The following is a 17,703-nucleotide window of genomic DNA, read 5'->3' on the forward strand; positions in this document are numbered from 1 at the left end:
GTTCCGACCCATAGCGACCCTGTATAGGGTTTACGAGGGTGTAAATCTTTATGGGAGTAGAAAGCCTCATCTTTCTCCCGTGGAGCAGCTGGTAGTTTCGAACCGCTGACCTTAAGGTTCGCAGCCCGATTCGTAACCACTGACTAGACATTTATAAATTTAATTGATCTTTTCAAAGGACAAGTTATTGGTTTCACTGATTTTCTCTATTCTAATTCTGTTTTCAATTTTGTTGATCTGCTCTGGTTTTTACTATTCCCTTCCTTCTACTCATTTGGCAGTGATGGTACACTGATTTCTTTAAGTAATTCAGGTTTAATAAATGATGACTCGGAACCAGATCACTCTTGTGGGTCATGCAATTGGGCTTTGACTGAAGCACTAAGGTAAGGTGTACTTTTATGTAGCTTCAATTTTAAATATTCATATTAGGAATTATTTTGAATGTCTTTTACATCAGTGAACAGATTTTGCTAGTCTACTGAATTTTGGTCAATTTTGTCTATGTCCTGTAAAAGAAAACCTATTCTCATTTTTCATGGTAGTGTGCAACTATCTGTACTCCCATGGAAAGGGCAACATACCTTGTGGTTAGGCTCCCAGGCAAGCCCCCAAAAGCCTGTACTGTGATGCTAATACACCAAACAAACCCACTGCCTTCTAGATGATTCTGACTCATAGTGACACTGCATGACAGAGTTGAACTGCTCCATAGGGTTTCTTATACTGTAAATCTTTATGGAAGCAGACAATCTCATTTTTCTCCTGCAGAGCAGCTAGTGAATTTGAACCTCCAGTTTTACAGTAGCAGCTCAGTGCTTAACCCACTGTACCATCAGAGCTCCTTTATACTATGATATAAATAGTCAACCTTATGATTATAAATGCCAATATCAGTACGTGCATTACCATTCCAAGTTCCAACTGCATTTAACAGGAACTTGAGCCTTCAGCAACTGAGAAAGAGGAGAAAGGGGAGATTACAGAAGGACCCCAGGTATCCTTAGGAAAAAGAAATTCTGGTGGCTGCAAAAGACAACTGAGGCTTTAGATTGCAGACTCTCTGTACTCATGTACAAGAACACTTTATTTTCCTGCATAAATGAAACTCTTCAATTTAGCAAATTTATTTTAGTAGTTTCTATGAGTCAGAACCAACTCTACAGCACATTGCAACAACAAAATTTTAGTGGAAGAAAATAAGCATTAGAGTACTACTAAGTATGAAAGCTTCTTTTTTGGAGATTTCATTGTAATTATTATTATTGACAATGCATATGAATTTGGAATAAACTGTCCACAAAAGATGCTGATGTTTGGTGTATATATAAAATATAGTTTTATCAGAAGATAGACACTAAAACTTATACACAAATATTAAACCATCACCAAACACATTTATACTTGGAATTCCTAGGAAACCAAATAAAATTTATTGTACAGAAGTCAATTCTTTGTACATAAAGTCCTTAAAAGGGTTGCTTTTTTTTCTGACAGATGTCCATTTTCGCTCCTTCTTTCTCGAACTTCCTGTCCCCCGCTACTTAATTCTCACCTTTCCCCTTATCTCCTTTTCTATGATCTCACAACAGGCTCCACCGAAGCCTCAGCACAATCACCAGGAACTCAACCCAAGGATCCTTGCTGCTGATTAGCCTATGCTATAGATAGTTCTGGTAGCGTAGTGGTTACGAATCGGGCTGCGAACCTTAAGGTCAGCGGTTCGAAACTACCAGCCGCTCCGCGGGAGAAAAATGAGGCTTTCTACTCCCGTAAATATTAACACCCTCGGAAACCCTGTATAGGGTCGCTATGTGTCGGAACTGACTGGACGGCACGTAACAACAATGATAGTTAGGAGTCCTGGAGCGGCGCTGTGGGTTAATGCGCCAGACTTCAAAGCTGTTTGAACTGCAAGGTCGGTGGCTCAAGTTCACCAGCTCTTCAGAAACCCTATACAGGGTCCCTATAGGTAGGAATCAACTTGACGGCGCTTAACAACAACAATAGATAGTTAAGGACATGACCAAATTTATTCTATATTCATGTACTATTTACTAAACCACTGTCACACTAATAAATTATTTTTGGTTTTAAGCAATGAGTTCGTTTTAATTAGTCATTATAAGAGGAGGAGGGAGGGCAGTCAGAAGTCACTTGATGCTCCAAACTCAAACATAATGAATATCTAGAAGTACTTTAAACCATGCTGTATTTCATAATTATTTGATGAGCTAAAGCAAAAGCTATCTTCAAATAACAGCTTTGGATGGAAACATTGTTTCCTTTTATTTGCAAGAATCTAAGAATAACGAAGATATACTCTATTTGAGATGGTGTCTACCGAGCAAATAATCCATGGTCTTCCTGGAAATTGTTTTGGAAGAAAAAAGAATCGGACTCACCTTTGCCCACCAGCTTGACAGCATGAAGTAAGTATTAACATTTTCATCTCCAAATTGCTCTGCCACATAGAGTCCCAGTGATCCATACTTGTCATATATGTTTCTCTTTGACATGTCAGTAAGTATTGTGTGGGCATTGTTGATTTCTTTAAACTTTTCAGCTGCACTTGGGTCATCTGGATTTTTGTCTGGATGATGTTTCAGGGCCAATTTTCTTTTAAAATGGAAAAAAAAAAAAAGGTGTGATTTGACTAGAATCATGGAGACAGTTTAGAAAGGCACTGTTCATTTGTTTTTGTTACATGCCGTCAAATCAATTCTGACCCATAGCGACCCTGCATAGGGTTTCCAAGGAGCAGCTGGTGAGCTTGAACTTTGCAGTTCAAACGACGACTTTGCAGTCTGATGCATTAGCCCATAGCGCTACACCAGGACTGTTTACTTGTACAGCCTTTATTTGTGCAAATACTGGGAAGTGATACATTTATTCTCTATAGTTGCTAACTAAGCAATTATGCTTCAATCAATGCTACTTATTTATAATGTGCAGGTATAATAGCAATAGTTCTCTCGTATCAAACAGTGAATAAGGAAGACCATAGAAGAATAATGCTTTTGAGTTATAGTGTTGGAGGAGAATACTATCCGTGCCATGGGCTGCCAAAAGAATCAATAGATCCGTTTTGGAAGAAGTGCATCCAGAGTGCTCCTTGGAAGCCAAGATGGCCAAACATACATCAGACATATTGTCAGGAGGGACCAGTCGCTGGAGAAGGATATCATGTTTGGTAAGGTGGAGGGTCAGAGAAAAAGAGGAAGACCCCCAATGAGATGGATTGTCCAAGTGGCAGCATCGATGGACTCAAGCATTGCAACAGTAGTGAGGTTGGCCCAGGATCGGGCAGTGTTTCGTTCTGCTGTGCATAGGGTCACTATGGGTCGGTACCGACTCGATGGCACCTAACAAACAACAAAAATGCTCAAAGGCATTCTCCATAGATAGTTTACTATTGTCAAATAAGTGTAGATTTTCTTTCCCTGGAAGTTGTATTGACTGCCTCTGGACTAGAAACCAATGAGAAGATGATCAGCAGCTCACTCCAACACTCAGCGACCACTGATGGTCCAGCAACAGAACCAATTCACACCAAAATTTCATTTAGAACCTTAAGATGGTAGGAGATCAAGCTTTCCAGAAGTAACTGAAGTTAATAGTCTAAAAAAGTAGAAACTCAATTATCAAACAAATCTAGAATTCCTTTGAACAAGCATTGTCCTGGTGGTGCCATGGGTTAAGCATTGGGCTGATAACCACAAGGTCAGTGGTTCAAATCCACCAGTCACTCTGAGGCAGACACATGAGGCTGCTAGCAGCTCTGGTAAAGATTTAGAATCCCGGAGTCCTAGAAAGAGTTCTACTCTGTCCCATAGGGTCACTTGGAATGGAATCTACTAGCCAGCAGTGAGTTTGGTTTGGTTTTGGAGTTTGAACAAACATGATGATACCTACTACCTACTGTCATTGAGTGGATTCTGACCCATAGCGACCCTATAGGAGGTTTCTGTGCCCGTACATCCTGAGGAGCAGGTTTGAATCACCAATCTTGTGGTTAACAGCCCAGTGCTTATCTTACAGCACCACTGAGGCTCCTTAAACTTTATGATGTTGCTGTTGTTAAGTGCCATTGAGTCAGTACCATGGAGTCAGTTCCGACTCATAGCGACTCTGTACAGTGTTTCTGAAGCTGTAGCAATCTGTATAGTGTTTTCAGGAGTGACTAATGGGTTTGAAACTCCTGGTGTGGTGCTGTAGGATCAGCACTAGACTGTGAATCACAAGGACCTCAGTTCAAACCCATCCACTGCTCCTCGGAAACCATAGACAGGGTCACTATGACTTGAGTTAGAACTGACTTAATGGCACTTAGCAACAACACCTAATAGTTAGCAGATCAGTGCTTATTGTCCTACGCCAGGAACCCAAACATGACAGACCTTATCATTTCAAATAATCTACAGAAATTTACTTAGGTATCTGTCCTTTCTCCTCTGTGGATCACAAAGCAAGGCCTAAGGGGTGTTGTGTGTGCTGTAAGGAGATGGGGTGTTTTTTAGACATCGATAAGATTCAAGTATAAAAGAGAATAAGAATACATCAGATGGATGATATGGCTGGGGATTAATTCTTTCATTTCTCCCAATAGGCAGATAATGATTAAAGCTTTGTTTCAAATTGGATCTGTGGTCTTTTTTTTTATTCCCCACAACAATATCAATTAATTTTTTGAGTCTCCATCTCCCTTCTGTGCCAATTATAGGTATCCATGGGGTACATTTAAGCTTTTGTTTATCACATTGGTTTAAATGAGCTTGTTTCATTTTAATAGAGTAATAAGAGGAAAGTCCAGAAAAGTAAAATATACCTTAAAAATCAACCTACAGGCTAGACTCAGTACATGAAATCTATTTTAGGAATTAAAGTATAATTGATTGGGAAGAACATAAATAATTAAGCAACTCAGCATCAGGATACTTATAAATCACCAAAATATTTAAAAGAATAAAATGATAGTTTATAATCCCTTCTAATTTTAAACACAGAACAAGCAAGAAGAGTAAAATAGTAGCTCATTTTAAATTTGTTTAGCCAAACCGTTTCTCTTTCTTCTTTTTGAGACATATATTAGGAATATTTATGAACTCTTATAGATGGAAAACATTGAAGACATATTTATGTGCAGAATTTATTATGGAATTTTCTTCTAATAACACAAATGATTCTTTTTTGACATTTGCTTTACTTTTTTAGATTATGTACAGAATAGTCTTACTACAAAAAAAAAGATTGGGGGGAATTCTGGGAAAATGGCAACATGAGCAGATCTAACAATAACAATTCCACCGCAAAGAAAGACGAAATCTGTAAGATCAACTCTGTGAGAACTCTGAAAAGTAAGAATTGCAGCAACTAACCTCACACTAAAACAAGAAAATGGCTACCTTTAATTGGTAAATTTATTCCTAGTTGTTTTATTCTTTTTGATGCTATCTGAAATGGAATTGCTTTATTTTCTTTTCAGATTGTTCATGGCTGGCATATAGAAACAACCCATCTTTGTGTGTTAGTCCTGTGACTTTGCTAAATTCTTTTATTGGCTCACCTAGCTTCTTAGGGAGTTTACCACCACCACCAAATATGTTGTTGTTGTCAACATATTATTTGTGAATAGAGATAGTTTTGCTTCTCCCTCTTCAATTTGGAAACCCTTTCTTCTCCTCTTTCTCCCTCCTCCTTTTCTTTCTCCCTTCTCCAACACCTTCTTCTCCTTCTCCTTTTTCTTGCTTAATTGTGCTGGCTATATCTTCCTGTACAATGTTAAGAAGCAGAAGGAAAAGCAGTCATCCTTGTCTTGTTCCTGATTTTAGAAAAAAAGTTTTCAGGCTTTCATTATTGAGTATGAAGCTAGCTGAGTTTGTGGCGCTGTGGTTTAATGCGCCAGACTGCAAAGTCATTTGAACTGCAAGGTTGGCGGTTCAAGCTCACCATTCACTCTTTGGAAACCCTATACAGGGTCGCTATGGGTCGGAACCAACTTGACGGCACTTGACAACAACAGTCATGCCTAAGACTTTGGGTGTTGGTTTTGTCAAATGTCTATTCTGCATCAATTGAAGTGATCATAGCTTTGTGTGTTCCTCTGTTCTGTTAATGTGGTATCATTGATTGATGTTCTAATATTGAATCACCTTTGAATTGGAAGAAGTTCGGTTTGTCTCCTTAAATGGTCCAGCACCAAGTAAGAGGAGGGAGGAGGGCAGGGGAGGAAGACAGAAAGTAGAAAAGTCCTTAAACTGCATAAATCATCATCAGAAAATCCTCAAGTGGTTCCTTAAAGCACATTTGTGTTAATGACATAATATTCCTGGAATTTTCACTCTCTGCCCTGGAATAGTAATTGCAATATGAATAGTTGCAAAGAGATAATGTTCAGGCCAATCAAATGAATGATCTGTTTGTGTGCCTGTGTTTTGAAAGACAGAACTCCCTGGAAAATGCCTCAACAAGCCTTCCCTTGTTTCTAGGGTTGGGTATAGATTGTTGCCCACTACCCGAGACTTAGCCAGAGAAACCTGGCTTCCAGTCATTTTTAAAGCTGTTTGGATCTTTGTCAATTTACATAAAAGACACACACATGAGTTCCATTTATCATACTTCTCTAACAATGGAGCTGGCAAATTCAGAGAGCTGGAACACCTCCATTTGTAACAAGTCCAATTCCTGACCGTCAGCAGCATTTTAACTCCTCTTGGCAAATACACTTGGTTCTGAATATTTTCAGAAAATATGGCTAGCAAGAAGTGCATGCCAAAATCACACAGTTGCTGAAGGAGGTAGTTGATCAGTGACCTGTCCCCTCGTGAATTGTCTAAGGAAAAGAAATGCTAGTGGAATTTAGGAATTCTTAGAGTTTATTTAAAATTTAATAGCCACTTATTAGTTTTAAAGATCCTTCTTTAAATTTCTAATTTTATATTTTAAAAATGAGATAACATTCAACCCGACTATGAGCTTGTGATTAATTCTAAATCTTTCTAAACATTCTCTTTCAGAGCCACTGGTGGGCTTGAACCACATTGGCTAGCAGCCCAAAGCCCAACCCACAGTATTACCAGGGCTCCTTTTCTATACTCTGTGTTCACCTCTTAATCTAGTATGGTTATTAGTTAATAGAAGAAATAGCATTTGTTGTTGTTAGGTTCCATTGAGTCAGTATCAACTCATAGCAACCCTATGTACAACAGAACGAAACACTGCCCCGTCCTGGGCCAACCTCACAATTGTTGTGAACCCATGGCTGCTGCCACTGTGCCAATCCATCTCATTGGGGCTCTCCTTCTTTTTCTCTGACCCTCCACTTTACCAAACATGATATCCTTCTCCCGTGGCTGGTCTCTCATGATAAAATATCCGAATATGAAAGACAAAGTCTGGCCATCCTAGCCTCCAAGGAGCACTCTGGCTGTACTTTTTCTAACACAAATCTGTTTGTTCTTTTTGCACCCCATGGTACTTTCAATATACTCTTCCAACACCATAATTCAAATGCATCATCAATTCTTCTACAGCCTTCCTTTTCACTGATATGAGGTTATTGAAAATACCATGGCTTGGGTCAGGCGTACCTTAGTCCCCATCTTTGCTCTTCAACACTTTAAAGAGATCTCCTGCAGCAGATTTGCCTAATGCAATACATTGTTTGATTTCTTGACCGCTGCTTCTGTGAGTGTTGACAGTTAATCCAAGCAAAATGAAGTTTTTGACAACTTTAACCTTTCTTCCATTGATATGGATATTGTTTATTGGTCCAGTAGTGATTTTTGTTTTCTTTACATCGAGATGCAACCCATACCTAAGGCTGTGGTCTTTATCTTCATCATTAAGTATTTTAAGTCCTCTTCACTTTCAGCAAGCAAGGTTGCATCATCTGCGTAAGGCAGGTTGTAAATGAGTCTTCCTCCAATCCTGAGGCCACATTTTCCTTCATATAATCCAGCTTCTCAAATTATTAGCTCAGAATACAGGTTGAATACGTATGGTAAAAGAATACAATCCTGGCACACATCTTTCCTAAGCCATTCAGTGTTCCCTTGTTCTTTTTGAACAACTGCCTCTTGGTCCAGGTACAGATTCCTCATGAGCACAATTAAGTGTTCCGGAATACTCATACTTCACAGTATTGTCCATAGCTTGTCATGGCCCACATAATTGAAAGACTCTGCATAGTCAATAAAGCACAGGTAAACATCTTTCTGGTATTCTGTGCTTTCAGCCAAGATCCATCTGACATCAGCAATGATATCCTTCTTCTGTATCTGGCAATTTTCTGTCAGTGTATGGTTGCAGCCATTTTTTGTATTACCTTTAGTAAAATTTTATTTGTATGAAATATCAATGATATCATCCGATGATTTCCACATTCTGTTGGGTCACCTCTCATTGGAATGGGCACACATACAGATCTCTTCCAGTCAGTTGGCCAGATAGTTGTCTTCCAAATTTCTTGACATAGATATATGAGTGCCTCCAGTGCTGCGTTTATTTGCGGAAAGATTTCAATCAGTATTCCATCAGTTCCTGGTGCCTTGTTCTTTGCCAATGCCTTCAATGCACCTTGGATTTCTTCCTTCAGGATCATTGACTTTTGATCATATGCTACCTCTTAAAATGGTTGAACATCAACCATTTCTTTTTCTTTCTTTTTTTTTTTTTCAGTAACTGTGTATTCTTTCCATCTTCATTTGATGCTTTCTACATCATTTAATAATTTGCCCATAGAATCCTTCAATATTGCGAGTCAAGGTTAGAATTTTTTCTTCAGTTCCCTCAGCTTGAGAAATGCTGAGCATGTTCGTTTTCTAACTCCAGGTCTTTGCACATTTCATTATAATATTTGACTTTATCTTCTCAAGCTGACCGTTGAAATTTTCTGTTCAGCTAATAAAGGAAATAGCATGTAGTGCCTCTAATTTTCACTTCAAAATCCACTGTCAACTGCCAACTTAATTACTCAGTAAAATCAGTGAGTGGCAGTTAAGATAATCATAGTGTTTATATTCTTAATTATTTAAGTTCCCCCCAATATCTACCTATTTTAAGGATAATTCTAAGAACTGTCAAAAATGTCCTGCCTTGATCTTTTCCTTGCCCTACCTAACATTCTCAGATGAGCTCTACCTTCCACAGTAATTTGCCAGTCTTGGAATCACTTCTGGCCTGATTCTGATCGTGTTGCCCCAGCTCTAGACCAAACCTATGTCTTGAGAGTTGAGCTCTCAATGGAGACCTTCTTGTTTAGGAAAGTTGGCATCTGAACCTCAGGGTACTAAGTTCCATCAGGCCTTGATTTTGTCTATAGCTGACCTTCCCTGCACAACACAAATCCAATTCCCTTCTGCTACTTACAGTTCTAGAGATTCCTTCATCATTTTGACTTTTAGCTTAACTCCTTTGATCACATTGCTTACTCCAATGTCCCATAAGAAAACCACCTGAGTGAGCCTAAGACAAAAGAGAAGAGGGAAGGCGAAGCATCCATTTCTTCCTATATCCTGTTTCTAGCTGTCATTGAGTTGCCTCCCAACTCACAGTACCCCATGCACAACAGAAAGGACGTGGCCCGGCTCTATCCCCAGGATCAACTGCAGAATAGACAGTTGTGATCCATAGGATGGTTTTCAGAAGAAGATCAATCACTGGGCCTTTCTTCCTAGTTTGTCTGGAAGTTCCACTGAAAACTGTGCCAATCCCTAACAACCAACAAGCACTTATTGTGCATGGGGTGCATTAGATTGGCATAGAAATGGGTCTCCTGCTTGGAGGGTACAAATTCTGCCATTGAACCACAACTGAGCCCCCACTGTCCTTTCTGTAACCTGTAGTTGTTAGTTGTTAATGAGCTGATTCAAACTCATGGTAACCCCACATGTGCAGAATAGAACAATTCCATAGGGTTCCTAAAGCTGTGTGACCTTTCAGAAGCAGAGCCCCACACCTGTCTTCTGAAATGTCTATGAGTGGGTTTGAACTACTTATCTTTCGGCTAGTAGCTGAATATTTAAAATTACCTCTATAACCAAGCCAGCATCTGCTACAAGACAGAAAAATCTGAGTAATAGTAGATATAGATTCTTCTTTCTGGGGTAAAAAAAATGACTCTAATGGGAAGAATACTGGTAGTAGACAGAGAAATGAACAGTGGTAAACCAGCATCCAAAAAGGAAGACAAACTGGTGCTGTAGGATAAGCACTAGACTTAACCTACCAACTGCTTCTTGGAAACCCAATACAGGATCACTATGAGTAAGAACTGACTCAATGGAACTTAACAACAACATGCATATGGAAAGTGAAGAGACTATGGAAATAGAACATCTGATTGTTTGTGAATTCCTGTGCCTTCTTAGACTGAGGTAAAACCCAAGTGAAAATGCAAGAATCCATTATCTCAGTTCCAATGCTGCACACACTCCTTAACGTTTGCTAGACAGTTTAATATTTGTCAGTCCTGTGGTTGCACACATATATCCTATTGTGATTTAATTTGTGTTTTCCTGGAATCTTCATGCTGCCCTGCAGGCAAATACGCTGGGCTATAGGGTCAGTTTGAAACATAAGGTCGATGGTTCAAGCTCTCTAGCCACTCTTCAAAAACCCTGTACAGGGTCACTATGGGTTGGAACCAACTTGGCAACACTCAACAATAACAATCACTGATTGTTGTTGTTGTTGTGAAGTGCCATCGAGTCAGTTCTGACCCATAGTGACCCTGTATGGGATTTCCAAGAAGTAGCTGGTGAACTTGAACCACTGATCTTGCAGTTCAAACAGCTTTGCAGCCTGGCACATGAATCCACAGTGCCACATTTTAGACTAACACATATATCATTTTAGGCTGACACATATATCATTTGTTTATTCACTTTTTAGTTTTCTTTTATTTTTAATCAAATTTTGGGTTGATTTAAAAAATTTATAAGATTTTTAAAAAACTATTTTCTGCATATGACTATCTATGTATAGTGTGTATATCCTTTTCATTCTAGGTTTTCTTGCTGCTACTTTTAAAATACTCTTTGGTATCTTCTTTATTGCAGACATGCTGATGATTAATTTTTAAAGGTTTCTGTTTTTAACATATCTTTACTTCATTTTCATTCTGGAAGCATTTCCCCCTGGATATACAATTCTAAGCTGTCAGTTATTCTCTCTTATCTCATGCAGATTTCAGTGTACTATATCTGGCTTCCATTATCTCTGTTGAACATCAGACATTAGTCTCATTTTTTTTTTTTTTTTTTGGCAGGGAATGAAAGCTATGGTTCCTGCAACACTTTTTCTTTTTGATTTTCAGTTTGTGTGTGATGCTTCTGTGCAAAGATTTCTCTTATTTATTTTGCTTGGCTTTTATTAGACTTCTGGTATTTGTGGATTTATATCTTTCATCAACCTGGAACATTCACATAGATTATTTTTTCAAATGGATCCCTCCCCTCCATTCTCTCTTCTCCTTTTCAGATTCATATATCTATGAGTATACTTGGATGCCCTATGAATCCTCAGTGTCTCTTACCTTTTCTCTCTTTTCTCATCCTTTTATCATTCTGTCTGGTAATTTTCTCCTGATTGACCTTCCTATCAGCGCTCTAAAACTGTTAGACGCTTCCTTTGAATTCTTAATTTAGCTGTTGTACATTTTCAGTGTAGAATTTCTGTTTTCAAATCTGAAATGTACCTTTTCATAAGTCTCATTTTTTGTGTGTGAAAATTCTCAATTTTATAGTTCATCTTCTTAATCATAGTTATTATAAGTCATGTATCTGCAAATTCTAATATCTGAAGTTTTCATGGTTTTCTTTCTTTTACCTAATTTCTGCTGATCTTTGTTCATAGAAAATGTTATGAGCATATCTTTATTTCCTTTTATAAATGCCTGTAGGAACATGCAACACTGAGATTACTTTAATCCAACATTGTTGCTAAGCGCCTTTGAGTCTGTTCTGACTCATAGCAACCCTATATATGGTTTCTGAGGAGCAACTGGTGAGCTTGAACCACTGACCTTGCAGTACAAACAGATTTTGCAGTGCAGCGCATTAACCCACAGTGCCACACCAGGAATCCTAGTCCAGTATTAGGGTTTGAGATTTTATTCTGGATGACCCAGATGACTCAAAATTCAGTTACAGTGCATACAAGGCTCCTTTGTCAATCAAACTTAGTATCTTAAAATAACGAGTATTTTATTTATTTGCTCACAACTTTGCAAATGTACTGGGCTTGGTGGGAACAGTTGTTCTCTGCTTTATTTGGTATCAGCTGTTGTTTAGTGCCATTGAGTCAGTTCCAACTCATAAGGACACTGTATAGGGTTTCTGAGGAGCTGATGATGAGTTTAAACCAGACTTTCTGGCCCAGTGCTTATGCTACAGCGCCACACCAGGTATCAATTGGGGCAGTTCAATAGGAGTTGACGTATCTATCTCCAAAATGGCTTCATTCATATGCTGATAAATTGGTCTGCTGGCTAAGGCTGGGAGTTCTGGTGTGGCTCTGTGAGTTAATGTGCTGGACTGCAAAGTCAGTTTGAACTGCAAGGTGGGTGGTTCAAGCTTCACCAGCTGCTCCTCGGAAACCCTATACAGGGTCACTATGGGTCAGAATCGACTGGATGTAACAACATTTAACAACATGGTTGGGAGAAGTCCTGGTGTGTCGCTGTGAGTTAATGTGCCACACTGCAAAGTCCTTTGAATCTCAAGGTGGGCGGTACAACAACAACAAATGGCTGGGAGCTCCCTGCGGCTGTTGGCTAGGGCACTCTGTTCTCCAGGTGGCTTCTCCACATGGCTAGGTGGGGCTCCTGACAGTATGATCTCAGAATAATCAGATTTCTCAAATGGTATCTACTTTAAATCAAATTATAAAAGCAGAAGCTGATAGGCTTTTTAAAGACTTAAGCACAGCACCACTTTTGCCACATTCTATTAACTAAAGATCAATGGAGTCAGTCCAGATTAAAGAGAACTTCACAAGTGCATGAATACCAGGGGACTTTGTTCATTGGGAACCACTGAATTTGCAGTCAGTCATGACTGATATACTTCCGGTTGACTCTTTCTTCTGGAATACAGTACTTTGGAGTCTCAATAAAATTATGAATCCCATTTTTGTTGGGCCAGGTCTCCGGGTGACAGAGTTTGTGTTCAACTTCTAAAGGTGAGGGATTTGAACCCACCCAGTGGTCCTATGGAAGAAGGCCTTGTAGATTGCTTCTAAAAATGACAGCCAAGAAAATCCTGTGAAATCGTTCTCCTCTGTAACATGTGTGATCACCATGAATCAGAACAGCAATGGATTGGGATTTGGGGGTGTCATTGAAGAGTTTGTAGAGCTGTCTAAACTGTTGCTCAACCTTTCACCTTCTCTTCTCCCAGATCTTGGCCCAGTCAACAATGCTTTACTTTCAAAAGCCGTCGTGGTATACACAGATGTAAATATACACATATAGATCGCTTTTTCTAGGTGTTTTATAAGAACTGGTATAAGTTACCTAGTTACTGATAACTTGGTACCCCCTGAACTTGTGTACACACCTAGTAAAGGTCAGAACAGTCTAATTGGAGTATCATTGGCTTCAAATAATGCTGTCAATTTTATCTTCTATGCAGTTATTTCTGGATAATCTACTAATATAATATATCATTAAAGTACTTTGACCACCAAAGTCCCACCACAGGCACTCTGAAGCCCTCTTTAACACAGTCGTAGTGTGGCATTGTAGGTTAATGCACCAGACTGCAAAGTCAGTTTGAACTGCAAAGTTGACGGTTCAAGCTCACTGTCTGCTCCTCAGTAACCCTATACAGGGTTGCTATGATTCGGAATCGACTCAACAGCACTTAACAACAACAAATCGACTGCTGGCCACAAGATTCGTGGTTCAAATCCACCAGTCACTTCTCAGAAACCCTAGACAGTGTCTCCATGAGTCAAACTGACTTGATGGCAGTTTACAATAACATGATTTTATCATGTGTGCAGATGGAATCTCTGAGCAGCTCACCACAGCAACAGTTACGAGTCTTTTCTGGTTTTCAGGATCAACAGTCAAATTCATGATTCAAAACATATGGGATGAGACAACAACATCATAAATGAAGATCTGTGTCCGAGAATTGGTCTTTTCCCTCATATAGAACTTCATCAAGAGTCATGTGCTGCCCTCTAGTGACAATCTGGACAGTGACATGTCTGTATTTACTGATTCCTTGGCAAGGAATTCCTCAAATTTTTCTGGAGTACATTTTAACTTGACTTTATTAGGCATATGCTTGAACATACTTTAAATAAGAGCAAAAACTTGAGACGTGTGGAAACATCAGATACAGGCTTTTATTTAGTCCTTGAAAACCAAAGGAGGGCTGTCTCTCATAAATGAACCAAGAACAAAATTGACAATCTTTTCATTGCTATAATCTTCTATGATTGTGGTTCTCCCTCTGTCCACCAGTTAAATCAGTAGCTTTCAACATTTGGTATTAACAATCATCTATGAAAGTTTTTTTTTGTTTTTTAGACTCAAATGCCTGACCCCACTCTTGGAAATTCTGATTCCGTTAGTCTGGAACAAGATGGATTAACACAGTGGCAAAAATGAGCTGAAATACAATACAATTGTGAGGATGGCACAGGACCAGACAGTGTTTTGTTCTGTTGTACACGGAATCACCTTGAGTTGAAGCAGACTCAATGGCATCTAATAGCAATAACAACAACAGATCTGGAACATCTTCAGGTTTTAAAAAAGTTCCAGAGTTGGATCTGATGGCCAAAAAACACTGACAATCATTGGCTATATTTGAAATGTGGCTTGATTTATGGTTGACTCCACAGCACATATCCACCACCACCACCATACGATTCATATTCAGTTTTGTATTGTGCTTTAAAGAGTTTAACTTAATGTTATGTATGCACAAGACTTGTTTTCTCTTATATGGGGTCTAATGACATACTACTGAAATCTGAAACACATTGACCCACCTCCCTAAGGGAGTCTAAGCTTCTCTGCCTGACTACTAAATCCTCATAATGCAACCCTATACAGGGTTGTTATGGGTCAGAACAGACTTGACAGCACTTAACAGCAAAAGATAAAAGCTTATGTTGTACTCCTTGTTGTGCATCCTAGTACAATCATACACAAAGTAAGTACTGATGCAATATTTGTGCAATGAATAAATGTTGCTGTTGTTATGTGCTGTGGAGTCGGTTCCGACTCATAGCGACCCTGTACAGGGTTTCTGAGGCTGTAAATCTTTACGGGAGCAGACCGCCTCATCTTTCTCCCACAGAACAGCTGGTAGTTTTGAACTGCTGACCTTGAGCTCAATGATTTTTGTATATTGATTTTGTACTCCTGGCCAGTTTGTTGAATCTTTGGAATTTTCTAAGTATAAGATAATATCATCCACAAATTGAGAGTTTTACTTTTTCTTTGCTCATCTGGATTCCTTTATGTCTCTTTCAGCAAAGAAAAAGTAAAACTCTCTATTTGTGGATGATATAATCTTATACTTAGAAAATTCCAAAGACTTGGCAAAAAATAATCCATTGTAACTCATTGAAAGATTCAACAAACTGGTCAGGGGTACAAAATCAACATACAAAAATCAGTCAGATTACTTTACATTAACAAAGAGAGCTCTACAAAGGAAATCAGGAAACCATTTATAACAGCCACCCAAAAGGTGAAGTAATTAGAAATAAATGTAACCAGAGAAACAAAAGACCTATACAACAAAAACTATAAAACACTACTACAAGCAACCTACAATAATGGAAGAATGTACAATGCTCATGAATAGGAAGATTTATATTGTGACAATGTCAAAACTACCCAAAGCAATCAATAGATATACCTCAATCCCAATCCAGATTCCAGCATCATTATTTAAAAAGATAGAAAAACGAATCAACAACTTTTTATGGAAAGGAAAGAGACCCTGGACAAGCAAAAACTACTAAAGAAGAAGAACAAAATAGGACGCCTCTCACTTCCATATATCAAAACCTACTACACAGCTACAGTAGTCAAAACAACCTCGTACTGGTACAATGACAGACATACAGACCAATGGAACAGCATTGAAAATCATAAGTAAATTCATCCACATGTGGACAGTTGATCTTTCAGAAAGGACCAAAATACAATAAGTGAGGAAGTTATAGTCTCTTTGACAAATGGTGCTGACAAAATTGGATATCCATTTGTAGAATAATAAAACAGGACTATATCTCACATCATATACAAAAATGAGCAGAAGATGGATCAAAGACATAACTGTAACACCTAAGGCTATAAAAATTATAGAGACAAACTTGGGAGCCCTAACATGTGGAATAAATATACTAGTAAGCATAACTGAAAACACACAAACAGCAGAAGACAAAGTAGATGACTGGTACTTCATAAAAATTGGGCACTTATCAAAAGATTTCTTTAAAAGAGTAAAAAGAGAACCCACAGATTGGGGGAAAATGTTGGCAATGACATATCAGACAAGATACTAATTGCTAAAATTTATAGAAAGCTTTAACATATCAACAAGAAAATGTCAAATAACCCTATTAAAAAGGGCAGAGGACATGAACAGACACTTCACTAAAGAAGACATTCAGGCAGCCAACAAACATATGAAGAAATGCTAGGAACTCTTGGCCATTAGAGAGAGATGCAAATCAAAGCAATGAGATATTATATCACCCAAGCATTAATAGCAAAGTTCAAAACAACAGAAAACAACAAATGTGTTGAGGACATGGAGAGACTGAAACCCTTATACACTGCTGGTATGATTGTAAAATAGTACAACCACTGTGGAAAATGGCATGACACTTCCTCAAAAAATTTGAAATAGAATTATCATTGGGCCCAGCATTCCCTTTACTTGGGGATTAACATTCACTGTACCAAAAACAACAACAACAACAACAAAAAGGTGGATTTTAACCATCTCAAGAGTTAGCATATGATCAAGCGCCAATGGTCCTGGAAGAAGTCCAAGGTACACTGAGGAAGTATCAAAGAACTAGGCTCTGGGAATTGATGGAATACAAATTGAGATCTTTCAACAGACTGATGCAGCTCTGGAGGCACTAACTCATCCTTGCCAAGAAATTTGGAAGAGATACCTGGCCAACTGATTGGAAGAGATCCATATTTGTGCCCATTTCAAAGAGAGGCGACCCAACAGAATGTGGAAATCATCAAACAATATCATTAATATCACATGCAAGTAAAATGTTTCTGAAGATAATTTTTAAAAGGCTGTGATAGTACATTGACAGGGAGCTGTCAGAAGTCCAAGTCAGATTCAGACAAGAATGTAGAATGAGTGATACCATTGCTGACATCAGATGGATCTTGGCTAAAAGCAGAGAATACCAGAAAGATGTTTACCTGTGTTTTACTGACTATGCAAAGGCTTTCAACTGTGAGGGCCATGACAATCTATGGATAATGTTGCCAAGGAATAGGTATTCCAAAACACTTAATTGTGCTCATAAGGAACCTATACATAGGCCAAGAGGCAGTTGTGTGAACAGAACAAGGAAATACTGAATTGATTAAAATCAGGAAAGGTGTGAGCCAGGATTGTATTCTTTCAGCATACTCATTCAATCTGTATGCTGAACAAATAATCAGAGAAGCTGGATTTGATGAAGAAAAATGTG

General features: G+C 38.6%; 1 protein-coding gene across 1 annotated transcript in view; it reads right to left on the bottom strand.

Annotated features, from left to right (window-relative positions):
• Window positions 1-17,703, bottom strand: part of DNAJC5B (DnaJ (Hsp40) homolog, subfamily C, member 5 beta) — a 59,751-nt gene that overhangs the window by 18,656 nt on the left and 23,392 nt on the right. The window contains exon 2 of the mRNA XM_006860054.1: window positions 2,406-2,619. Within this exon, the coding sequence (XP_006860116.1) occupies window positions 2,406-2,619 (214 nt within the window). The remainder of the gene's footprint in view (window positions 1-2,405; window positions 2,620-17,703) is intronic.

This window comes from Chrysochloris asiatica, unplaced genomic scaffold (genome assembly GCF_000296735.1).
Source record: "Chrysochloris asiatica unplaced genomic scaffold, ChrAsi1.0 scaffold00036, whole genome shotgun sequence".
In the NCBI taxonomy this organism is placed as follows: Eukaryota; Metazoa; Chordata; class Mammalia; order Afrosoricida; family Chrysochloridae; genus Chrysochloris; species Chrysochloris asiatica.